This window comes from Leptosomus discolor, chromosome 11 (assembly GCF_034619465.1).
Source record: "Leptosomus discolor isolate bLepDis1 chromosome 11, bLepDis1.hap2, whole genome shotgun sequence".
Classification (NCBI taxonomy): domain Eukaryota; kingdom Metazoa; phylum Chordata; class Aves; order Leptosomiformes; family Leptosomidae; genus Leptosomus; species Leptosomus discolor.
The window spans coordinates 9,961,559-9,988,072 of record NC_141401.1 but is presented as its reverse complement, the minus strand read 5'-3'; the positions used below and the strand labels follow the sequence as shown (position 1 = coordinate 9,988,072).

The following is a 26,514-nucleotide window of genomic DNA, read 5'->3' as shown; positions in this document are numbered from 1 at the left end:
TCTTTCTTTCTTTACCATTATTTCATTTCTTTAAAACAAAAAAACAGGCTTTACACTCTTACTTCTTGTGTATCCCTGTCATGGTGTTTATAAATGGCTGCCGTTCAAAACAAAGAGGGTTTCATGGTCTGCACTTCACTTTTGTCTTTTTTTTTTTTTTTCCCCCTAGTTTGCATTCACTTGGCAAAGCATTTCCCAGAGTAATTGTCAGTGCAGCAGAGGCTATGAATGACTGGCAGCCGCGGGAGTCCCAGGAAAATTAAACGCTGGTCACATTCCCAGAAAGACTTTCTGGTTTTGTTCTGATCCCTGCTGATGGCATTAGCCAAAAAGGCTCACGATTCCAGCAGCATTCCCAAAGCAGTGTCCAAATTGTCAAGGCCTGCTTCCTTACCCGGTGTCCTCATCCCAGTAGTAGTATCCTTTGCTAGGATATCTGTGCTCTAGTTTCTCCATTTGAGAGGTTCTGTAGAAGGTTCCAGTTTTGTACGTTTTCTTCAAGAGACGATTGTGGATGTCTGAGAGAATGGAAAATGTCGTCCCTTTAGGGTAGCAAAACCCTACTTGGATCCAGTCGTTCCTAAAAATAGCAAAGACTTACATTGTAAAAAGTTGACACATGACTATTATTTTCCTCGGTATGCTAGAAGCCAAACTAAATAATTCACTCTGAAATGTAACTTTTTTTTTTTCCTGGCCAGTTAAAATTTTAATGGTTTGGGATGAATCAATGCAACGTAAATTAGACATAACAACCACGGGTTAGTTAAGAAATGTGGGACAGATCTACTTCTGACTTCTACACCTGTGACTTCCATGCACCAGGAATGAATTAGCTCTAGGCTTCTAAAAATGAACCGTGTTATCTTGCAGGGCTTCCCGGGGGAGGAAACAGCAATTTGAGATGTCAAATAGAAAGATGGTGAACTCAACGGACTTCCTGGAACATGCATGTTCATTCTGGAAGAGCTCATGAGGTGATGACCTCACCCATTAAAAATGTGCAGTTACACTATTGGGCTGGAATGTTGGATTTCAGTTGGATCACTCACTTATTGAAGTTGATGAGCCATATGGCCAGCTCTTCAGGGGCTGTCTTGTCCCAGTGGATGGTGTAGCCTTTCCTCAGAGTTATAACTGGCTGATACTGCTGGTAATGAGTGCTTTTGCTCAAAGCCCCTTCCAAGTAGAGTGGGTGATTGTGGTAGTCATTTTTTATTATTTTCATTTTCAGATTGGCTGGCTTGTAGGCTTGGATGTATATCTAGATGAAAAAAAGATCAGCAAGAGTTTAATGAGTGATAGTAAAACATTAAAGGTGCAGCTACTCAATAGATGTGAACTGGTGCGAGGCCTGTGACTTCAGCAGCGATCTGTACGCCATACACTTATATTAAATATCTCAGTCTTCCTTTTCAATAAAGGAAACTGTTTTCAGGAAAAAAGAAGAGTCATTTCCTCATCCGTTGAGTTCAAGAGCATGTGTCAGCCAGGGCTTCAAACAGGCCTGCAGTAGGGCTGAAGTGTTCACAGCGTTAGTGGCAGCCCTCAGCAGTGGGACAGTATCTACCTCAGACATCTGACTTTACTGAACAAGGACCCTTCTGTCTGGATTTCAGATGCACGAAAACCAGCTCAGTGGTTAGAAATTGGCTTTAGCAGCACTACACAGAAAAAAAAAAAACAACAGTTGCAACACCCAAAGCAAAAACAGGCGCTACTATCAGAGGAAAGTGAGGACTCTCAAGGCAGCAGCACTCAGAGCTCGTGTGGTGGGAAGAATAGTTTTGTGGTTACACAACAGGACGAAAGATCATGAGAGATGAAGCTTATTTTGACTGCACAGCACATTTCCTGTAACACTGTGGGCAACACTTCCCTCTGTAAATCAAGGAAAAATAACTAGCCAGCAGCCCAGAGACTGATGAATATTAATGTTAATGCTCATGGAGCTCTTAGAGGACTTCAGGCAGAAGTTGTTAGAGGTGTTAGTAGTCAAGGCCAAAGTATCTGAAAATGTACCACAGCATCCTCATGTTCAAAACCACCTGTGCAGACATGCAGATAAATAAACCTTATGCACCCTAAAGAAAGTCCATTTCTAAAGGTCGAGCTTTACCATGCCAAGAAATTTCAAATAAAATAAAGTGACAATGATGCTGCAGGGTAAGCAGCTTTACCTGTGCAAAGTGTCCACTGCAGATGGAGCCTCTCCAGTCAGGGACATCAATGCAATCAGGGTGCTTGATTAACCAGTTATCTTCTTTTATCAGGTATGAGCCTGGATATTCTGACACAGAACCATCTACATCATGAAAAACTGATGTTTTATCACCATCCATATCCAGATCATTGAACCAGGGTCCAGGTTCTCCAAAGAAGACCCTTGAGGTAATCTAAACAAAACAGTGAAACACATTTACATCTCCAGAAAGGAATTAATCACCTATAGTATGGAGCAAAGGATAGCTATGGTCACTAGAGTGGCTCAAAGGACCCATTTTGTGACTTTATTTGGCATTGGAAAGAAGCTTGGACAAGAAATAGTATTTGGTTCATGGGCCAACTTGTGCATGAAGAAATCTGTGTACGCACCACCATCACATTTCTTAAAATGGCCACAGATTTTGTCTGCTTAGCTTGAGACATTGTAGGTTTGATGTTCAATGGCTCTAAGGCCCCACCACCCCAGACGTGGTCTGGGGTTGCAGGTCCTCTGAGATAGCACTTACATGTTAATAAAACTATGAGCTTCGGAAACTGACCATCCAAAGATGGAAGCACTAAAATAATTTTCAGCTGAGCTGGTCTTGTTAGTTGGCAGGAGCATCAGGGCCACTTGGTGCAGGGATGCTAGGGTTGTCTCTACCTGCCCACTGCCTCTTTGTTAAGCCTGAAGGCAGTGTAGAGCTGGGTCACACACTTAAGGGTTGTGTTTGATTTATCAGACAGAGCAGACACAGATTTCCCTGCTGACCATCGGGGAAAGGTTAAAATAACAAGAATTTCAGCCTCAGCTATGAGAAGGTTTGTTTTAAAATTCTGAAGGAAGGTTCAGGACATGGGGCAATTTCACTAGAGCCACTTCACTCATTTTCTGCTAATATATTTTTAAGGTTGCAAAGCCACATAAAGTCACACTGATGCTGGGAATAATCAGCGACCTCCCCTGGGAAATGGCTGCTCAGGCAACCTCTGACATATTTTTATCCAGTATAAATAAATGTCACGTCACCAGCCTGCTGGGTGTAATGTGACAGAGTGACCAACGGACACTTTTAGGGGAATTTTGCCTTTCCCATCCCATTTGGCACAAGGATCGCTAGTCAGCACTTTTCCTGACACGCGCGCAAGTCTGCTAATTTTTTGAAAGTTAAGCAACCCAAATAACTTCAGTCCTAACTACTTTATTTATTTATTTGTTTGCAATGTTTAGCACTTGGATTTAACAACTGCTAGAGGTGAACGTCAGCAAACCAGTTAGCACATATTTGTGCAAGCAAATACAAAAATAACTCAAAAGCACAGACCCCAGGATGGGTTCAGACCAGCACCCAGAGGTTCATACTGTAATTCAAAGCTCGGCAGACCCTTTTTGGCTGGCCTCTGCTCTCATTTATGTCTGCAGAGCTGGAGTTCATGGAATTACCCTGATGTGCAGGGCTACAGAATTACCCTGCATCAGCTCAGTTTCACAGGCTGTTTCCCAAAATCAGTATTTTCTGCTTCTAGGTGAGTAAGACCTTCCACAACAGACTTCCTTCTGTTGTTGCTTTAACATTATATCACTCTTGAAAATAAAGGGGCAGATTCTTGTCCCTATTTCACAGTTTCTGAGACATACAGAAATGGAAATTATTTTCACTTGAATGTCACTCTTTTTCTTTTCTTTTCTTTTTTTTTTTTTTCTTTTAAAACTGATGCCTGCTTCTGATTTGCTTGCAAACCTGTCAGAAAATTGGATTTTCTTGTTATTTCACCCATCCAATTTTCTCTTTCTTAACTGCCCCCCTCCTTGTTAAACTTCTGACAAAGACAATGGACAGCCTCGTGTTTTCTCCTAAAGGCTGCTACACCCATTTTGCCCACAGCCTCATTTCCAAGCCAACTGAAAAGGCCCTTCTGAGAAGGATAACTCACAGGGACGTCTTCAAAATGGATGTCAGTGACATTGTTCTTGGGGCAGCTCTGCCAGGCGTTATTGAGCCGGAAGGCCAGAGCACTCGTGTGCCTGCCGTCCAGTGCAGCAAACTTGCGGAAGGTGCAGTTCTGGACATTGATCGGTCCGTCGTAGAACTGAATCCCTCGAATGGGAAAATCCCTAAAACACATTTGGAGGAGACAGAGAGACTTGGTCATGACACATTAACATGAGGATGAGAATGTGTTCTAGACACATACAGTCCCACAGCACTTGTTTCTCAGCTGCTTTCATGTTTCACAGCCCTTAAAGTGACTCCTGAGTTCATGTTTTGGAAGAGAAGGGATTTCCTTCCTTTTTAGGTCTGTGGAGTCCTCTTATCCTTGCAAGTTCAGCTTAAGTTCTCTCATGTCTGAACAGATCATCTTTATTTGGTCTGTGCTCCTCCAGGGAAGGAACTTACAGCAATGCCGAAGCATTGACTTAAAAATTAATAAATTCATCTTTGCCATCAGAAATGAGTTCTGCAGCATTGAAACCTGAAACTCATAAGAGCCCTGCAGATTCCTTGGGCTGAGTAACAGCAGGGCTTAAAGAAGTCCCACCACATCTTTCAAAGGGACTTGGAGAGAAACAGTGCAACTCAACTGCAATAAAAAATGGATTTGCAAACAAGGAAAGGTCTTACAATCTGTAGGGTTGAAAAGAGGAGAAGGGGCAGAGTAATGAACCTTTATTAACAGCCTTTTCTGATATCATCTGCAAGGTAAAGAAGACACCATTTTTCCCACTGATTAAGCGAATGAGATGCTTAAACGCCTTAAGAGGCTAGGATAAGATGTTTCAAATTTTACTTATGATAAACAAATTTGATCCCTTCCTCATACGAATGGTTTCCCTTAGACAAGACCTGCCTGCTCCAATGGTTTCCCTTAGACAAGACCTGCCTGCTCCTGTGCATTTGTTCTGTGCCTCTGACTTACTGCACACAACACCCAAGACGAGATATGCCCCAATATATGTATGTAAAGGATATTAGAAGGAAAGTCGTAGCAGATTGGGTTTTCATTATTACTATAGTTAATAATAAGCCTCCTGTGTTGCTACTGAGAAGCAAAGTTGAGGCGTATAATATGGCAGAAAAAATCAGCTGAGCTGTTTGCTCCCTGTAGGGCTACTATTAGGACAACTGTACTTTTAGGAGTAACAACAAAGCATTATTTCATTTGCAAACCAGTCAGTAGGATTAAGGTCTAGGAAGAGGACACACATGAAGTGCACTGACCATTTTAAGACTATTTAACAAAGGCATCAAATTCCTGTAGCACAGCAGCAATAGTAGCAGCAGCTTGAGGACAGTTCGAGCCCAGAGAAGGGCTTCTACAAGCTTTCCTGGCAGCTGACCTGGATGGAGACTGCTACATTGCTCAAGCACTGCTGATGACATTTACAGAAGTGCCCAGCTAGCACATAGTCCTCTTGCTGTCTTCTCAACTCTTTTTGCAAAAGGGAGGGGAAAGAAACAAGAGTTTGATGCTCTCTTGGCAGCCTGCAAGTATGTACCTGCCAGCAGCAGCTGTGCAGTGAGGACTTTGGGATCAGGAGGCATGAAACCAAATCCTTTCTGTGTAATTGTTATTAAACTGAACAGCACTGAAGAAACCACACTGGGCTGGAGTTTGCACCGAGAGTGGGAAAAACGAGAGCTTTGATGTGCTGAGCTGAACTTACGGGCCGATGGGCAGGGTCCTTCCTCTGTGATCGAGACCTCCAGGTCCCCAGATCTCGTTGTCCATCGTCTCAGTGCCCAGGTTTCCACTCTCACCAACAAACAGGCTGTTCTTGATTTCTTGCTTTGAGCCATCATCATGAGGGAAAGTGCCACCGCTAGGAAGGAAGGGCTGGAGGTGAAGGGGCTGATCACACCCGTCCCCACCAGCTGTGCCCCAGGCTGCAGCACAACCTGTGCCACACTTACCTGGCCAAGGTCAGGCCAATGCCATTGTCAGCAAACCTGTAAAGAGAAGAGAGATGCTTCAGCAGAGGTTTGGGTTTGCTTGGTTTTATCATGTCAAACTAAAATAACCAAACCAATGAGGTGGAGGACAGCAGGGCTTAATTACTGAACAGTGCTCGTGGGGAACTTAGGGTTTTCCAGGTTTATTCTCTGTCTAGTTTCGGAAGATCTTTTTTGGCACATCTTGCAGTATATGCAGGTCACATGAAGGAGCAGACATGCACCTGATTGCTCCAAGATGAGTTTAAGCCTGTGATTACTGGGCCGGGTGATTGTCTGATAAAGCTTTTTCCTCATGTCTAATGACCATGCTCTTTTCATTGTTAGGTAAAAAGATCATGTTTATCTCTCACTTCAACTAGCTTTTATTATTTAATAGTGCTTTGCCTTACACACAACTCTGTGCTCTCCTGTGTTCGTGTACCACACACTGCTTCCGTGAAATAACTTTACAAGAGGAAGTGTTATAAAAGCAGAGAAGTTTGGCTTCTTTTTCATCAACAGGAAGACAGAGATCAGATATCCCTTACTAAAAAAAAAATAAAATAAAATAAAATAAAAATTAAAAAAAAAAATTAAAATGTCTTTCCATTTTGCTGAAATTCCAAAGCTTTTAGATGAGATAAATCACAGCTGTCGGTCCATGACTCCTGCTTATAGAAAGACTACAATTAATATGATAGTATGAGTAAGTCTTGGTGTCTTCACATCGGTGTCAGTGTTAACACGTCTGTCAATGATCTCGGCAAAAACCAGTGGAGATCCCGCCGCAGAGTAAAACCCAGCTTTGTCCTGCTTCTGTCTGTAGGTGGCAGCCCTTCACACGCTATCGCCTCCCCTTCGCTTTCTCCAGCCCCAGAAAGGCACACCGTAGTTTATGTACTGCATGCCACATTGGCATTTGCTTTGTTAATGTAATACATAAGTCTTTTTGTAGCAATAGAAATGGAAATGACTGTGGCTATAAAGACAATTACATTTTGATGGCTGCTTCCTCGAATTCACATACACATAGGTTTGCTGCTGGAAACTGATCCAAGTACTCAAGCTTTCAGCAACCTCCATACGCTGCATTTGCTCCATAAGCAACATAAATGTCTCAGTGAGAGTGATCTGCGAATCTGCCAACACTTACTGGCCATGGAGCGGGTTAGATACTTCTGGTTCATAAGTTCATAAGAAGCACAAACTCTATTACCCAGTACTACGTTTCTGACTGTGTTGTGACAGTCTCCTTCTCGCCAACCTAACCGGTCACTAGAGTCAGCTTATACCACCGGTTGCTTTAAGAGGTTTGGGTCACTCAAAAGTAAAGCAGCTCTGGCCAGGAATTGGACACCATATAATGGCGTGACAGCTATTCCTACTAGAGTTACCATAATACGCCTCATAAAGCAGCCTCTTCCTTTTTCTCCTCTTTCTTCATTGAGGTTGATATTAGGAGGCTGGCTCAGCAAAAGAAACTGTAGCAGATCATCTGTTTTCAAGTGCAAAACAAATATCTGCTCTGACCAGTGCAGGAAGTGGCCTTCAAAGAGCACAACACGCACTTGCCCAGTCCCTCTCCTTGCTGCTGTGATGCATAGTTTTGTGTCTGCTTCGTCAGTACTTGCTTATTCAGCATAATAGTGAACCACATAAAACTGATCTGTGATCAGGCTTAGCCAGGGAAGGTGGTGGATTTTGCTGTGTTGTTTTCAAAGCACCATGTTTTTCACTTAAAAAATGACTTTTTTATTTTTAGTTATTTGCATTTCTGTCTCTGTGTGTGTGTGTATGGGACCATTTTTGAATGCTGGTCAGCATCACAGAGAGAAACAATCTGAGGGATCTTCAGTTCAGACAAAGCAGGTTTTGTTTGTGTAAAATAATGCCTGTGTTTACTTAACGTTACATCTTTATTTCAATCTTGGCCATACAAAAGGTGCAAAGCAATATAAATAGTCTGAACCACAGCTATGCTCGCCATAAACACCAGGCTGAACTCCGAGAGTTGAAATAAGGCAAAACTCACTGGCAGTTGTCCAGCCACACATCTCCACCCCGCAGCCAGGCCCCGTGATCCTGATTCTTGTAGGCAATAAAGCGCTCAATTATTGCAGGTTCCCTGGGCTTCAAAGGATCAGCATCTTTGTGTGGGCTGTATCTGTAATCAGAAGAAGAGAAGAAAGGTTGGCGAGGGAAGGTAGCCTTGCTCGGTGCACAGCCCTGCTAAACATCTGGTTTCTGCTTTCTCAGGAACAGCTTTGGGACAACGGTCCATCCAAGTAGCGTGTCTAGTCAAGCAGCGATGGCCAGACCCAACTGCCAAGGGAAGGATGGTCCAGGCGAGGCAGTTGTAAAGACCCGCTCCAAGTTTCCTTTCATATTTCCATTATTGTATTGCTGATATATTGCTGAAAGCATGGAAAGTTTTTTATTACTCCCAAAAGTCTGAGATATTTTTTAATCCCTTACTGTTATCCTTTAGCATATTCCTGTTATTTAGATAAATATCCTTTTGTTTTCCCTTTTGAGCATTTGTATCTCCTAACCTTGGCTATACTGTGGCAATGAGTACCACCGCCAAATTTTCCTTGCTGTGGAAAGGAATTAAAACATCTTGGAGAGGGGCTGAGCGTATGTCCTTCACTATTCCCACTATACATTACCCAGGACACGCATACAAGATTTATTAACTGAAGTTCTCAAGTATGACGAAATATTGGCCTGATGTAGGAAAAAAGCAGACACAAGTGGAAACTGCAGCTGCTGCCTGTCGGCCACCTCTTGGGCCACAGGATCTGAGCAAGGATCTGGCTCACTAGGGTGGTGCTGAGCTCAGCTGTCGTTTACCTGGTCTTGAGGCACAGCTCTCCCTCGTGCTAGTGAAGGAGCATCTTCCATCATGCTGTACAGCTTAGAAAACCTGGCAAATGTGTACCCAACTCAGTGCCAGCAACAGATGGCCCAGAGAGTAAAATTCATGCCTCACCAATGGTTAGCGAGGCCAAGCTGTCAGATCACTAACAGATATTCAATAGCGCTTTGCTTTGCTTAATAAGCCATCATATCAATCTAAAACTGAGCATCAGGCTGATAGGGTTCCAGTAAATGAATATTGCTTTGGCAGCTTCATCACTGTGAATTTGCTTTCAGAGAGAGATTTAGTATCAGCCATTGTGAATTCCCCAGACAATGTTAAATACAGATATTTTTGAGATAGATTCCAGTTTCATTTGCATCCATGTATAACTGGATGAGCACGAGCACTACAGGGTACGGAATTTGACTCAGACATTTAATGCTGTAACTGAATGCAGAATCATCTCTACAACTCTGTAACTGTCCAGCCTACCTCAAAGTTTGCCCCAGCCAGTCCAGCTATAATCGTTTGTTCAGTCTTGACCCATGAAAAGTGGAAAATTGTATAAATAATCTGAGCTGCAGTCTGTGCTGGTGGGTAATCCCCGAGCATAAACATGACTGCATTATGAATTGCTTGGCTTCCAGGGGTCATTCCTGCCCTTGTATGGCGAGGGACAAATTGCCTTTTGTAATCACTTACTGTGCCTGTGGCAGCAGGCAGTTTCCCAAGGCACGTGTTCAGCTATATGGAAAAGCAGCATCAGGCTCCCAGGAGAATTTAGAGGTACTTGCAGAGCAGGCTGCTCTTAATAAATTATTTTTTTGACAGTTATTTTTATCATCGAATTATTCATTTCAATTAAATGAGCATCAAAATACTGTAAATAATATTAACTTTTGAACATCTTTTAGCATCAGCTGCTAGGCAGAGCACTGGGGTGAGGTGGATCACAGGATAACTGATATCTGAGCTGTTGGCTGGGTTTCCCTGGGGAGGAGGACTGATCCTACCCCTACAACGCTTGTCCAGTGCATGACTACAGCAGACTGGGTAACCTATGCCCCAGAGATGGAAAGGAGAAAAGTTAAAAACTGTCATTCTCTGCTGCTGAGCAGAGGTTTTCAGCAGGCTTCTCTTCCCTACATGGTTTCTTCTATCAAGAAACCCAGTTGTGGAAGAATGCAGGTTGGGTGCAACTCGAGGCAATTGGTCTGTCAGGAAAGAAAACTATGAAACTCGAGAATATTTACATCCTTTTCTCTCCCTGTGGTTGCTAAGTTAAGAGCCAGAATCAACCTCTAATGAGATAAAAGGGTGCAAGTGCAGTCCTTATGCTGTTACACTTTGTCCACAAGAAGCCCTCTGCTTACATCAGCCTCCTCGCTGAGGTCAGCTTCGGGGAAAGAGTGGGGATTCTCAGAAGCCACCAGACCATGGTTGGTCTGCCGATACGATATGCTCTACAGACAGGTTTCCACTATTCCTAAATGACTCTATTATGCTGCACAGAGGTTGTGCACAGCAGCAGGGATGAAGGGTCACTCTGTGTAATTATTATTTCAGTGTCAGATTTGGAACTAGACAGCAGTTTGAAATCAAAGTGTGAGCTCCATCACACAAGCACTCCCTGTTCAAGCAGGTCCTAAAAGAATGAAGAAAACCAACAGCATTCCTGGGAAACACTTTAATTTCTTATTCCTGGGAAACTCTTGCAGCAAGTTCTGCCCAGCAGGGCTGTTGGCCAGACAACATTTAATTTTCTTGCTTATCTAAAAAAAAAAAAAAGAGGCAATGTAACACCCTGGAGCAGATGTAACATCCATGCCAGCTCAGCTCAGAGCTAAAAAGCAAGGACAAAACCAGAAGGATGTGGGTGCTGGGGGTCACTTAGGAAGGGGAATGGAGAAGATGAAGTTAGCGGTAAACCTAAGCAAAGACCTTTCTTCAATAAAAGCCATCCCAAAGGCATTGCAATGATTCTTATCAGCTTCCTTGGGGGCAATTTCACAGCTTTCAATCAGTGTTATAGAGAAGTCTTTTCCAAACCAAACTGTGCAAAACTCTTTACCTCCCAGAAATCAGTGTCAGGATAGGTCTTTTGTCCTTCGCAGAGGCTGGAGTGGTTTTAACGCCATTATCAATGATCATTCCTGCCTAAAAGAAAAGAGAAATGCAAAATTATGGTATATTTATACATTTTATAGTTCTTTCCATCTCCAAGCTGTACATCCAATTGTCCTAACCCAAAGTCACTCACATGATCCTATAACTGCTTCTGTTGGTAGCATGTGAAACAGAGGGCTTCCAGGACCATCCAGACTTGCATCCACCCCCTCAAATTGCCACAAACTTCCAGAAACTGCACCTCTCTTGTAAATGCATATGTGCCCATACACATGAACACCCTGCTGCCACCTAAAGCACTCAGTGACAGTAACACGCAGCCCCACAACACGGCATGCTAAGGGTAAATAAGCAAAGAGAAGGCGATTAAGACACAGCGGCCCGTATTTATCCCTCTAGAAGCTGTTCAGTTAATTGCTAACATTGGCAGTTGAGGTCTATAATTAGACAAGCTGCCAATAGATGCTCCTGGAGGCACTATTTTAGGAGTGCAGAAGCAGAGAAGCAGCCTGAGCAGAGGGAAGAGCCTCTCTGAATGCCCAAGAGCCAAGTGAAGCGGGTGCTGGCTGACTCCGAGAGCTCCCATGCCAGCACGCAAGCTGCTTTATCTGCAGACACAAACAAGCTTGCAGTAACTTTTAGTGAAACAGAAAGCACAGGCATTAACAGCTTGCAGACTCAAAGAGCTGAAGCGAAAAGATGGTGGGTTTTTTTGAGGGCAGCGTGCCCGTTGCGTGCAGACTCACCCGGTAGTTGGAATGCGCGCGGTTGTTGGAGAATTTCCCCATCGGCACGTGCTCCGAGTAGCCGGGGGAATACATGCCCGCTGAGGGCCCCGTCGGCACATGGTGCAGAACAAACCAAAAGCCTGTTTCCTGAGAAAGAGAATGGACATCTGACTTTGCTTGCACTTCTTTGCTGGTCTACATTAGCCCAAGGATTCATCACTAAAGCCACAAGACGTAAGCCAGAAGGTTTCAGGACAAATCACAGCCAGCAGCAGTGACCTGTATAACTATATGCAGCGAAGAGTTTAGCACGCATACATTCACAGTCACACTCCTGCATCCTCCAGGGGCCTGAAGTTAAGCTTTGACATCTATATTGAAGCTATAAGCGAGACTTTTGAAATCTGTAACACACACACATGCACATATACGCTGATGTCATCCTGTCACTGCATGCATGAATCTTACAAATCAGATCATTTTTATTTAGCTGCCAAAAAATGTATCTAGAAGCCTGAATCTAGGTATTCAGATTTGGAAGCTCTGGAAAGACCACATCTCTTTGTTTAAGGCTTGGTTTACTTGTTTATTTGTCTTAGTAGGAAAATAAAGGCTCCTGATGTGACCAAGAATTCCTGTGGAATTAGCATTGGTGCTGATTGAAATTTCAGAGCACCATTACTGTACTGCAATCAACAGAATCGTTGCCAAAGACTTCACTGGGACTCCACAGTCACATTTATTTAATTTATTCAGGCTACACACTGTGAAAAGGCTGGGGAAATTTTGTTAAAGCCATCCAGCTCTAGAAACAGCAAGTGACAAAAGTGTGGAGCAAAAGGAGAAGCATTATTTTTTATTAGTGGCACTAGTCACATTAATACACAATTCAATTGCACAGTTTCAAAAATGCCCGTGTAACAGAAGCAGGTTTTATTCCAGCAAGAGCCTCAGCCTTGCAGGGCTGTAACCGGTCTGAGTTGTTACCAAATAAGAAACTTCTGCACTCACTTCAGATCCCGCAGCTGCACAGTTTATAAGGTTGTTGTGTGGGTTGGCTATCCAGAAGGTGGATACGGCGCTGCAGATCAGGAAAACAAAGAATAACATGAAAAATGACACTTTGAGCACACACCAGTCACCGGTCAACTCCCCTCAGTACAGGCAGGGCCGATAACTCCCCAGATAAGGGGTCCTGCCTAGGGGGCAGAGGGAATGTGGTTTTTTCTTTCTCTTCTCATACCACGTGTCCTCTGCAGTTTGACAGAGAGCATGGCCTTATCTTTTAAAACCCTGAGTATTAAATGAGGAATTTCAACTGCAATTCCAAGCCTGCTATGAAGCTGTCAGATGTCAGTCATGTTTTATGATAAGGTAAATATGTTGTTGCACAAGCCACAGAAAAGAACTTTGCCCCCAAATAAGCCCTCAGGTTCATTAGAGACCCGTTTAACCAAGGGACCCAAGGAATTGCCTCTTAAGGGCTTTCCAAACATACCCTGGCACCTGCCTTTTCCAAAAGCTGCTGTGATTCATTAACTTTATTTGCTCCCACCCTCCTGTGCATTTCTTTTGGGACAGAAGGATTCCATTTGTCTAATGCACATAAAAGATGCTTAATTGAAAGATTCTCATCAAGGAGGAAAGAACAATCCATCACTGTCCATCCTGTGACAGACAGCATTCATCAACCAACAGGCACATGAACTTTGGGAGGAAAACATCCAGCACTTAGAACCAGCAGACTGGCTCCCTAGATTTGCTGGGTGAGATTCACCCTCCTGCAGAGGATGAACTTACAGAACACTTATGTCTATTTTAATCTTGTTACGAAGGACTTTATGGGGGCTTTAGGCCAACTGATTTTGCTGGCCTAAGATGAAGTTCCGTTTCTGTGACTTTATCATGAAAACGTAGAAAAGGTTTTCTATTTTGGGCATGGGACTGGTCTGGAAAGAAACAGTTTGAGATTATTTACAGACTACCTCCTGCTGTGTAGGCAAGGGCAAGGACATTATATTTCCACAGCAACCTGTCTTTTGGCCCAATCCCATTCTTCAGAGCCGTGTGGATTGGGCAGGTCACTGTGTCATTTGGCACAATCCTATTGTCTTAGTATCTGGCAGCTGCTGCCTGCCTGCCTCTTCCAAGCTGACAGAGCCACAGCCGGTGCTTGTCCCTCGTCCCTGCGCTGGCTGCCTTGGCTGCAGGGGTAACACTACCCCAGGGGTGGTGTTAGTGTATTTATGTACTTGCAGGCTGGATGAGCCCGGTGCAAAACAAGTTATTTTTCTGATCAGACCTTGAACTCTTCTTTTATAAAGGAAGACATGGCAGATCAAAGTACCGTAGGGCCTTTTCGTCAGACCTCTGCCTACCATTCCTAGTGCTTTTTCATGTAACAGTCTTCAAAATTACAGAAAATATGTCTCTCTGATTATTAAATGGATTATCAGTGGAAAATGAGCACAACGGCTGATTAACTCTTATTTTATGAATGGAGATATTAAGTGTAGTCTATAAACAAACACAGATGTGAAAGAGCATTGCATGAATTCATCTCTTTCCCGTGCCAAACTAAAAAGCTAAAAATATGTTTCTTTGGACAAAACCCCAGTTTGTTCTGAGGACAGAATGGGTGATACTGATACAGTCTCAGCAGATTGAGACTATTTCCAAATAAAAGAAATCCCCCAAAGATTTTTAGCTGTTAGGCATCAATCAGCTTTCTCGTTTTCAGGATGGAAGTCTGGCTCCAGAGACTTTCTCACTGACTTTTTGTGGGTCAGAAATTTAGCTTTTTTATGACTGTAGATTCCTCCCCGCCCCTCCCCAGCTATAGCAGAATAAATTCCTAGAGAAAAATCTGGACTACGGGCGGAAGTTTTCCTATCTCCCAGCAGCTTCAACTAGCACCAACGCTCTGTGGTCTCAAGACAAATCTTCACCATGGAAGACCTCCCAATCTGTTGCACAGGGGTCTTGTCCTCGAGATGATCCACCATCAATTTTAAACTTTTAAATACAAGCTTGACATCCAGCTTTTAATGGAAAACAGTCTGAAAACAATGCGGTTCCACAGATCTGCTCCAGACCACTTGCTATGCTCCCTGGACTACAGCTGGAGATCTGCTTGCCTAGCTGCTAAGCACAGGTTTTATTTTAAGAGTTTAGTACTCTCTCAAGAAGAGTCGGGGTTATAAGGGAAGAAAAAGAAAGCTAATTAGCTGCCTGATACGCATTAAAATGTGTAGGTTCCCTGAACAGCCAGTAATTAGCAATGAAATCATATTCCTAGGTTGTGCACCTTGATTTTGGGGCAGAAAACCAGCTGGAAAATCATGGAAAGAAGGGCTAGAATGGCCTTCAGAAGCTCAGTGAGTCCACACCCTGCCATATGACAGGGTCAACTACAACTACAGTATTTGTGCCTGGCATTTCTCTAACCTGTGCTTAAAAATTACTGCTAATGAAGAGCCCATGAATTCCTCTAAGAAAAAATTCTAACACTTAACCGTGTGGCCAAGCTGGTAATGCTTCTTCTGTATTTCACCTGATTTTTTTTCTACAAGGCAACAGAACTGCAAAAAGAACTTGTGAAACCCCTTCGTATTGCAAATGATTCTATAATCTTCATCTAAACCTCGGCTGACAGATCTGCAAGGACACTTAGAAGAAAGGATCTTGTAAAAAGGGAGAGGAAAGGTATTTGGCATTTTTCAAGTTTAATGCCTTGTTTGTGGCAAATAGAAGTTTTGAGAAGTTCTCATCGAAACATTTTGATGAGCTAATGTATATACAGATCGCTAGTGACCCAATGGGTGTATACAGACTTTGATCTTCTATTGTCAAGTTCCAATTCTGTGCTCAACTGCATTTGTTCTATCATTTTGGTATCGCTCCACAGTTTGGTCAGACTGCTCCAAATGAATGCATAATGCTAATGCAGTATCATTAAACAGTATCAATTCTTCAGAAATAATGACCTCTGAATTAATGGGAGTATTTCAAAAACCAGCAACCATTTGACATGAGCATGACTGTCAGAACACAGCCCGCTCTGAACTCAGAAACTTTTTGCTAAGCCATTGGGATCAAGACTTCGTAAGGCACAAGGCATCACTGTGTACTTTGAAAGAGGGGTTTTCAATATCTGAGGCAGGAACCATCTCGACTGACTTTATGCTAAAAATGAAAATGACCCTGTAGGTGTGTAGGCATCTGAATAGCACAAGTATAAAGATCCCAAGGACATTGCTCTCCCAACCTTTGGGGCATGCAGCCCAGACCTCTACAGATGACTACATAATCATATACATGTAATGCTGTCTTTTATGGCTAAGTCCTACAAAGAAAAGAAAGGCTCGCACTCACCTACAGTCCTGCCTGGGTTTAGGGACGTACCCCGGGTAAGCGCCCTCCGTGATGAGCTTGCACATCCTGCTGTCTCGGTCGGAGGGGAGCAGAGTGCTAGGTTTAACAAGCAGTCCAAGGCAGTGATCAAATGTGTTGCGCTCTTCTGGGCCATCCTCCGTAAAGAAGCAATGGCCCAGTGCATCATAACCCACAACATCCTTCACCTGCATGTACAAAACAAAGGTCAGTGTTCAAAGCTCATGCTTCAGCCACTGCATAACAAGAAGAAGCTTTGCAGCAATGGCACATAGGAACCTCAGTTCCCTCTTGAACTCGGGGTGTGTAAGCAAAAACAAAACCAAGATCACTCTGCTCTTAAGAGCTTATAGTCTAAGCAATAGCTCCAACACTTACATTTAATTAGAATTTGTCATCACCTAGGAAATGCTTATTCCGTTCTTTTGTCAGCCTGTGAAATCAGAGACTGTCTTAGCATGAGGCTGGAAAAAAACATGGGGTAGGGGATGAATGGAGGATGTTAGATGTTCAGATCACATCTGGGCTCATTCATCTTCACATGGAGTTACATGAGCAGCTACATAAAATGCATCTGAAAAATGCAGCTGAGCTGAAAAAATATTTTTTCAGGTTATCAGAGAGGCAGCAAGTTGTTTTCCAGACAGGATGGCCTGTTTTAGGTTTGACCTGATCCTTTTTTTTCAAGTTGTTGACAGAAGCTTTACTTGACCCTGAGACAAATCAGCTGGTGTTAATCAGTGCTGTTCTGGTTTTGGTTTGAATGTTTTAACATCGGGACACCGTTGTGTTGGACAGAACAATACCCATCACACCACTGAAAGACCTGAGAAAACAATTTCAGGAGCAGATATGTGAATTTGAAGCCCGAGGCTAGGACTGGCTCGGAAACAACAGCCCTCAGACACACCGTGTCCAGCAAGTCAGTTGTTAGTGGATAAGTCTGGGAAATGGAAAATTAATTTCAGGTCTCCATTGGCCAGGTGAAGTGTTGGCTCTCCTGGGCTCTCTCCTTGCTCTTCCCATCAGCCATCACCCATCAACCACCTAGGACTTATGAAACATTCCTGGCAAAGGTTAGCCTGACAGCAATGTGTTCCTACAAATGCTTTTGATGAAACAGCAGTTGCCAAGGAGCAAAAGACAATATTAAACAGGATAGAAGACCTATTCTTTATGGTGTCATTGAGAGATCTGGGTGCTCAAGTGCCTGAATTACTTCTGTAAATAGGCCTGAGACTCCTCTGTCATCTTCGTGCCTCATTCTCAAGGCAAGGAGCACCAATTTCAAATAAAATCCCAGGACTAGTGTTGAAATGATTACAAACTTGTTTTCACATAAGAAAGAACACTTTGCTTGCCAAATCTATTACAAGCTTACATCTGCACACACATCTATTATGTATCATCCATGCTCCAGTGTAAATACTCAAATCTCTGAACACAAGCCACCACAGTAAATTAAACACAGCTAAAATGACCTGCAAAGTGGTGCATTCCTTTAAGCTATCTCACTGAAATTTACTGCTGACTTTCCTGATCTAATTAGATAATAGCTTTTGCAAGGTTTAGGCTTCTTTATTGAGGTGTAAAATGTATGTACTAAACTGAACTGTCCCCTCTTGGGAAGAACGAGCTGTTCCAGTCTTGTAACGGTAAAGGTTTACAGGATAGAAGAACATTTTAGGAGAGTAAGCTATCTTCAGAAGAAATTTTCCAACATGTAGAGGAAGTCTTTTTACCTCCAAGATGTCAGGATTACACGGAAACTGCCACCGAAACCTATCATCAGCTTTATCTCGCACAACAGTAATACTAGAAAGACATGTAAGTAATGGTGCTGCAACATTTAGCTGATGGAAACAGTTTCCCTAGAGAAATGTTAGCCACTTTGTATGGCCATTTATCTTTCCAGCCAGCACAGCACTGCACCAGGACTGGGACATGGAAAACTGCAGTGAACAGCTTTAGCTGGGGCAAAGTCCACCTCTGTACATGGGAAATAACATCACAGGGGAGCGCATTTCCCGGTATGGTGGGAGAGGAGTGAAGCAGAGAGGGGGGTGAGCACTGGCAGAGGGGCTCAGAGCCAGCAAATGCCCGACGGTCTCCTAACTCATCCTTGAAAGCCCACAGAAAAACCCAAAGTTACCAGCCAGGGACCTGATCCCTAGTGTGTTTGTCATCCTCTGTTTGACTAATTTCTTTCCCTGTATCTCATCTCCCAGTCAGCTCTGACTTAGTTTCCTCTGTGTGTTTTCATGCACAAATCCAATATTGAAATGCTTGGATAGCAAACAAGTTGCTTGTTCCAAATTTACTTTTCCAATGGATTATTTTTTTATTTGATTCAGACCTTCCTAATAGTCCATAATCTTACTTTAACCATGAGTAATTTATGGCCGGATAATTCCCTTCATGGTAAAACAACTGCTGTGTAGTATAGCTGGATTAGTAAAAGCAGATACCACTGAAGCAGCTAGATAGCACAACCTCTTATTCCATGAAATACAGCTCTGCCCTGGATTCTGCCAGACTGTTTATTGACCTCCATTTAATTTCCCTCCCCAATGGCTGTTTCTATTTTAGCTTGCACACTGGGATCCAGTGGAGAGAGTGGGAAACAGAGCAAAGTTTGATCCCTGAGATTGCAGTGGTGTAACTAGGTGGTTTTATGGTCAATATATTAAAGAAAACATTGGGTAATTATTGCATTTTCAAACAATAATGATGGTGAGAAAGGAATTTCTACAGATTTTTTTCCAGAAGGACCCTCTGTGCATTCCAGTGAATATGACTTTGCAGACAAGTGCAGAATAGCCCACCAATGGAAGTGAGCTAATATTGAGATAGTGACTTTTAGCACACTGTACAGATCCACAGAAAAACATTTCTGTCATCAGGAATAACTGGACATTCTTTTCTCCTCATGTTTTCAGTACAAGTATCTCTGAAGTGACACGAGAAAAGAGATAGCAAAGCAAGCAGGGAAGCCTGTATATAAATTACCAGCCTGCTTTAATGACAGTTAAAAATAACTGATGCCCCTCTCCCATTTGTTAAAGCATTTGCACAGGTACTCAACCACAGTCATGCAAGAAGCCCCTCTGAAATCAATGGCTTGATGTTAAGGACATCATTAAATGCTGTGCTATGCGGAGGTGTAATAACGCAGCTAGATTTTGTTGTGTGGCTATTTCCAAGGTGTGCTTTGTGCACATCATCAAGGCAAATTTTCCCTCAGTGAAGTATGCTTTGAATCTACCTGATCTCAGAGGCAACAATTGTTACCTGGGGAAAGATGGAGCTCATCACTCTGCACATAATGGTGTTCATGCATGTAGAAACAGGTAGTGTTGCCCAAGTAAGAAGATAACAGGCAACTAGGAAATGTACAGAATAACTGTTGTAGTCATCAGAGACCCATGTGGCTGTCTGTGAATATATCTGGGGCAGAAGGAAGAGGAAAGGAAGGAAAATAGAGTTGGAAAGCAGATGAGGAGATTGTCTTGGGATCACCTCATAGAATCATAGAACAGTTTCAGTTGGAAGAGACCTTCAAGATCATCGAGTACCACCTTTGTGATTCAAGGCATGGAGCTGCTGACTGAAGATGTCTATCACAGACAATGAAACAACATTTAAGTGATGCAACCTTTGGAGCATGTTTTCTGTGATGCAACTGAACAAACTTGGTCAGATTGCTTTATTTCACTGGGGCTTTCTTTTCAGCCATCAGCAATAATTATATGGTTAAAATTTAAAAAAACAGGTAAAGTATTATGAGTAGAGTTTGGCATTCACACATTTTGATAAACTATAATTAACAGGGAATAACTTCTTAACTAACATTTCTGATTATATGTCCTAAATTCTAAGATTTCTTTCGGGTGCCTTGTCATAGAGGCAAAGCACTGTCATTCAGGGAATTGTGGCTGTTCGGTAACAGCAAGAGAATCAAGATGCTTTCGTCAGCTACATCAGCCTGTCTAAATTTCATCATGCCATCGTGGCTGGAAAAGTCTGTGTGCTTGGATCCCTATACCATGGATCCCCCATGGCACAGTTGTCGCTTGGAGAAAGCACAAGAGACAGAACTATTTCCAAATGCTCTATATGAACCCATTCATCTGATTGATAAGAAAAATGCCAGGCTCTGGGTATTTGCCTTGGCAAGTATTAATCAATAGGGAATAAAGGTCTTACACTAGATGCAGAAGCAGAGCTTTAGCAAGTCTGTAGCTCAACAACAGCTGTGCAACCTCTGTGCAGCCAGAGAATGCATTTAGGGTGCCTTTGGTACAGCTCATGATGGTGTGACAAATGAATCCTGCAACGCTGCCCTTCCACTCTGCACATTAATCATATACTGAGCCCCTGTACTGGCGCCTTCAGATTGGGAAGGTGCCATATGACCCTGAATGCCTTATATAATTTATATAGTAGAATGTCTTTTTCTTTTTTTTTTTTTTTTTTTTTTTTTCAGAAGCTGTGTTCACTTGGTGGGTTTTTAGGATCATGTTAGAAACTTGGAGGTCAAAACCAAAACCTCGGATTCATAAATAGCAGATAAAAGCTGCTCTGCTTCTGGAGCTGCAATTTCAATGCCCTCTCTTCAACTTCTGTGCATTTTAATTATGCCTGTGACTTTCCCTTCCAATGTTGCCACTTTTAGAGGTTGTGGCCTGCAGCCCTTGCCAAAAGGAAGACTTGTAAGATGAAGCCCTCCATGTGCTAAAGGAGGAAGCATTCATCAGCAAGTAAAGGGCACAAATCATGTCTTAGCTAGGTGTTGAAAGCAAATGCTATTCCTCAAATAAGTTCCAGAAAAATAGGTTCTTACAGGCTCCTACTATGTGATGGTATGGCAACTTTAAAACAGTGATATGGATATGAACTCCTAACACACAGTGACCATCCAGGTTACAACCGCCAGTGATAGGTCTTCTCTTAAACCTCAGTTATATACGGTAGCAGGGCTCTTGTCTCTACAAATGCTTCTCTTCAGGGCTCTGATACACTTTCTTCCTTTTGGAATACATTGCCATCTCACTGAATGGGTGAAAGTCCTTTGTCTACAGAAATCTTGTCATTTTAAGACTTCATGTTTGATCTGATACTTGGGGAAAAGAAGCCATCAGAGGTGGGATAAGAGTGAGGAAAGCCTTTTGGGGTTATGTACCAGTCTCAAGGATGCTCAGTAAGGTAGCACCGTTTTCCCTCTGCATCCTTACCCCAAAGAAGTTACCCTTGCATCTGGGAAGAATCTGTATGTGTTCTTACCATCTCTGGTGTGTTGTAACTTGCCTGGTAAGCATAGGTTATTTTATAGATTTATCCTAAAGAATTTATTGTTTTGGAGGGCAACTCTGACAAATGATCTCTGTGAGTGCTTGATGTTGTGAATGGCAAACACAAACATTTATTACAGGAAAGATAAAGCACACTTAAACCTTCTGATTATCCTCTTTAAACAGCAAGATTTCTGTCTATAGATAGATCCAACTACTCGTTAGAGATGGGCTGGTCTGCAGACATTGCTGCACAAAGACAAAAGCTCTGCCCACTCTGAGTCACACACAGCCTACAGTGCCACGTCAGCCTCCTCATTTTTAATGCAGGTTGAAATATGCCTGGAATATATACCCACGGCAGGAAGAGTCAGACATGAGCTCTAACAATAAAACACATCATCCTGCAATAATTAAGCTGTATTCACATTATAAGGAAATTTTTTGACTGGTGCCTTGATCTCTAAGGTAGACATTGGGGCTTCTTACCAGTAAACCATTGGATCCATGAACGGTGACACAGCGGGAGAACGTATGGTGGATAGAGACATCCTTCACGTACGTTGGGGGGTTGTAGCCTCCTTTCTCATCCACATCTCCAGCCATATGGAAATGAATTGGGTAATGACCCATTGTCTGCTGGCCCATATATTTCAGTTCTAGACCTTCAATATGGGTAGCCTTAAAATCAAGGCCAATCTGGAGAACAACAGAACATCAGTCAAGAAATGTAAAAGACTGCTGAGGCTAAGAGGAGGAATACAGGAATAGGAAGGATTGCACTGTATCTGCTAGAAAGAAGGGAGTGTACAGCTGCAGGGTGAGGGAAAAAGGGTCATGGTGCCTAAGGGGACCGTAGCTGCTCTTTGATCCCATCAGTGCTGCCATGGCTACATTTAACCTAATTTTAGAAGGAAAGCAATTTGTATTTAATGCTTTCTGTGAGTTTCAGTCAGCTGGGCTCAAATCGAACTCCCTGGGCTGAGAACCACCAGAATCTGGAGGATACTGGGATCAGAATGTGGAGGTGGGTTAGGCACCAGTCTGGCTGGCTGAGCAACATCTGCAGGGGCATGAGGTGCATTTCAAAGTCAAAGGACAGGCAACAGCAGTGGGGTGGATCTACTGTATTGTGGGGAGAGGCTGTTTGCTCAGTGGCTGACATGAGGGATTTTTCCCTTCCTGCCTCCTGGCTTCCTTGGTATGTGAAGGTGTGGCTGGGTGGAGGAATGTGCAAGGAGAGGGCTCCAGCCCTACCTTGATGTGTCCCCCAAAGGTGTCAAAATCAAAGAAGGAGCATAACTTGCTGCTGTACTCATAGCACCGCCCCTCCATCTCGCCCATCACCACGACGTTGCGGCTCAGCAGTCCCACTTCTGCCCGCATGTCAACACCATCAATGACTTCGCCAACGTGGAGGTATGTTGCTTTCCCTAAAGGAACAAGATCCAGTTTCAGGGTTACTCTGCCAATGCTGTTGGTTTCCCCTTGTGCTTCCTGTGGTGGGGTTGGCGTGATAATGAAAGGATTAACTGAGTCAGCAAAGACTATTGGCCAACTCCTCAAAGGAAGGAAGGCTGGAGCACAGGTGTCACCCAAGGTCTTGCTGAGATATTTGCAACAGGGGAAGTGGGATTTTTGGTCTTAAGTTGCTTCATTTAGCCAGGGAGTTAAACCAACAGTCTGTTAGACAAAACACAATTTCTACCTTGAAAATGGACTGTGATCATTTGAGATCTTTTTACTTTGGATTACAATCAGCTGTGTATGAACATCTGACGCAAAGAAAACTGATGATGTAGACACTGAAAAGTCTAAATCCCCAAGGTTAGCACAGCACTTCCCGTAGTGAGACACTGGGAGCTGCTCAGATCCCGCAGCACTACACACGGGCGAGCATCAGTCTGATCCTGCTAACACCACGGCTGTTGATCTAAGCAAGGAGAGGACTGGGCAGAAACCCTTGGGGAAATTGTAGCTGCAAAATTCCCTGCCACCTACCCTCCCAAACCTCCCAATTTTAGATCTGCCTGCATGTCTCCAACTTGCTCTCAATGCTTCACTCTGCCCTGGTATAATCAGAATCGATGGGATCTTCCATCTACCGTCTCTCATTGCCAGGCCAAGTTACTCACAACATCCTCCGCACACACACCTGGCTCCACAATGGGGTTAAAAGCACAAAAAGCTTTCCCTGGCCTGACCAGAAAGGGGTGAAGTGCAAATGTCTAGAAAGCAAAATCATATCTTTGCTGTAATTTCATTCAAACATATTCATACCCCCTCCTTCCTTCCGCGGCTTTCTGCAGAGAATGCAGTTAGGAAAAGGTTCATCTTACTGACTACATTCTGTATTATTCCAGTAAAAATAAGTAATAAACTCTTTAAGTAAACACTGAACTTTAAGGAATGCTACACTTGCATGTATTTAATTTCAGTGGAATCATTCAAATCTGTAATTAGAAACAAATGGCAAGCCTGAAGCCTGGCCATTGCTGCGAAGCACTTTATGCTTAAGCAGAGGTGCCAAGTCGAGGGGAGGATTTTGAACATTGAAAGAGTCTTGGCTTTACCAAAACATGATGCTTTGACTTTGTAACAAAGATAAGCAAACACCATTCACTTCCTCTTCTTCTGCAGCTGGGATCAGTGTAGTCTGATGGTAATACTGGGATTTGGGAAGGGTGAGTGCTCCGCCTGGCTCTGAGACTGCTGTGTTGCGGGACAGGGTTCACAGCACTACATGTGCCCTCTGCCTGGGCACCTCCGCCTTCAAAATAATGTCATCATGTGAAAAAACACTCCGTTAACTAGAAGAGTGGTGATGGCAGAACAGGTGGATGTTTTTACCCAGGGCTGTGGTGGGAAGATGAGCCCCACACTCAGCCCCAGAAACGAGGGGCTGCAGGTTTGCATCTTGCCCAATTTTGCAACTGCCTCCCTAGAAAGCCCTGGGCTTCCCTGTGTTGTTGCCCTGAAGCCAGTGAGCCTCATCAGGTGTATTGCCAAAACCAAACCCAGCCCGTCCAAAAAGCAGCTTTGCTTCCAATATTCACATACGTTAAAAAAGCCAGTGAGAGTCCTCCGCATGCGGATACTCTGTGCTGGATCCTTGAGCGAGTCTGTTAAGGAGCACAGCCTCTTGTTATGAAACCATTTTTAAGCTGTTATTTTTCAGGTTCCCCCAGAGCTGACCTTTCCTTGATTTACTGAAATGCAGGAAGAAGTTCAGATAGTCATAAGAACATCCTATTTGAAGCCACATCTCCAGGATTTGTGGCAGTGAAATTAGATAGGCGGTTTTGTTATTCATGTGCTGAGCTCTAGAATAATAAATGTCATGCTTGCATGTATTTAATTTAATTTAACACCAGTCCAGACATGCAAAATAGTGTAAGCACTGACAGGAATGTTAAATACGGACTAACCAGTTTCTAAATATAACTTCTTGGGTGCATGTTTTTCACTTTATGCTTTTGCTGACTTGACTTGTTTGGAGATAAAAGGAGAGATGGAAAGTAATTCCCTTCCAACGTAAAACTGGATTTTGAATAATAGCTCCTTTAACAGAGTTTTGAAAAACAAACCTCTCCTCAAGGCAGCCAGAAATTCAAGCTCTCCCAGCAGTGGGGCCATGCTCCTGAAACAGCTTGTGGGAGACAGACCCTGCCATAGGAGCCCTCAAGTTCTGTAAATGCCCACTGGTAATCAGCGCTCCAGCACCGGGCACTTCCCATGGGGCTGGGAGAACCACAATGTGCACTTACAGACATGTGACACTTTCAGGGAGCTGCTAGAGCATATTTAGTGAAGGGCATGAAAAGAAAAACAACAAAAGAGGCTGCTCTGTGGTGAGTTCAAGGAGCTCACACATGGGGTCGGGAGCATCTCACTCTGCACAGCTGCCAATTTGAAGACAGGCTGCTGCTCACAGCCAGCACTACGGAGCCTTCCCAGAGAGCACCCATGATATCTGAGACCCTGAACACTGACCATGGGCAAACCCAAGCCAGGGGTTTGCAAACCAGCACTGAAGTGGTTTGATACTAAAAAGGCAACAGTGTGTATTGAGCGTGGGAGGAAAGTGTCTGCTGCTGCAGCATCAAAGCCAATGCCTGTGATTGCCCAACCGCTAACAAACCCGGGGGTCACTGATTCACCATCTCCTCCTTTGGGCTCACTCTTGCTGTATCCCTCATGGGCAGATGTTGCCCAGCCAGCAAGTCAGGCTTATGCCATGTTATAATCTAAAACAAAGCCTTGCAGTGACCCAGATTACATCTCCCCACAACTGGCCTGTGTGATGGACTAGGAAAAATGCCCTGGGTTTGCTGCTGTATTTGTCATACCAGTGCCTCCAGTTAGCAAAATGTAGATTCACAGGCAACAACTTCTTTAATGTGTGGGCTTGCCTGATAGAAGTCTTGATTCAGCAGAATATGAGCACTTTTCCATGCTTATTACTCAAGACAGTGACTATTAAAGTCACCAGTTGTTGGTAAAGACAAGGTAATTATTAAAAGAAAGTATGCATTAAAATAAACATAGATGATCCACTGATCAAGGGCATACTTATGTCAACAAAGCAATTCAAAGCAGAGTCTCTCCAAACTGTACAAAGCTCCAGGAAAACCTGCCATACTTGAACCTAGCCATAAAACCCGGGTCTCAAGCCTTATCAAACCTGGGAAGGGCAGAATTTTAAAACTATTTCAGCCGCTACAGATGTGGAAGACTGTTCAGCTCTGGCGAGTTACACAGATGTCTCTGAAAACCCTCCCAGGTACACTCATGCATTCCAAAGTGCCTTGGCTCTAAATGACACAAACTGTTAAATCTCCCTTTCAGAAGTGAAACAGGCACTTGAAGGTCTGGGTTTGGTGAAGATAAAGTGAAGATTTATCAATCCAGAAGTGATGCTCCTGGATTATTTTTTCCCTCTAGAGAGTCTTTTGTTCTCCTTTGGGCTCTCT

General features: G+C 43.4%; 1 protein-coding gene across 1 annotated transcript in view; it reads right to left on the bottom strand.

The window, feature by feature from the left end:
- Window positions 1-26,514, bottom strand: part of CEMIP (cell migration inducing hyaluronidase 1) — a 52,499-nt gene that overhangs the window by 6,069 nt on the left and 19,916 nt on the right. Inside the window, exons 11-23 of the mRNA XM_009949553.1 lie at window positions 22,799-22,974; window positions 22,031-22,240; window positions 16,233-16,438; window positions 12,870-12,939; window positions 11,877-12,005; window positions 11,075-11,160; window positions 8,173-8,304; window positions 6,120-6,155; window positions 5,873-6,028; window positions 4,141-4,321; window positions 2,181-2,396; window positions 1,053-1,264; window positions 395-580 (exon numbers count right to left, since the gene is read on the bottom strand). Coding sequence (XP_009947855.1) covers window positions 395-580; window positions 1,053-1,264; window positions 2,181-2,396; window positions 4,141-4,321; window positions 5,873-6,028; window positions 6,120-6,155; window positions 8,173-8,304; window positions 11,075-11,160; window positions 11,877-12,005; window positions 12,870-12,939; window positions 16,233-16,438; window positions 22,031-22,240; window positions 22,799-22,974 — 1,996 coding nt within the window. The remainder of the gene's footprint in view (window positions 1-394; window positions 581-1,052; window positions 1,265-2,180; window positions 2,397-4,140; window positions 4,322-5,872; window positions 6,029-6,119; window positions 6,156-8,172; window positions 8,305-11,074; window positions 11,161-11,876; window positions 12,006-12,869; window positions 12,940-16,232; window positions 16,439-22,030; window positions 22,241-22,798; window positions 22,975-26,514) is intronic.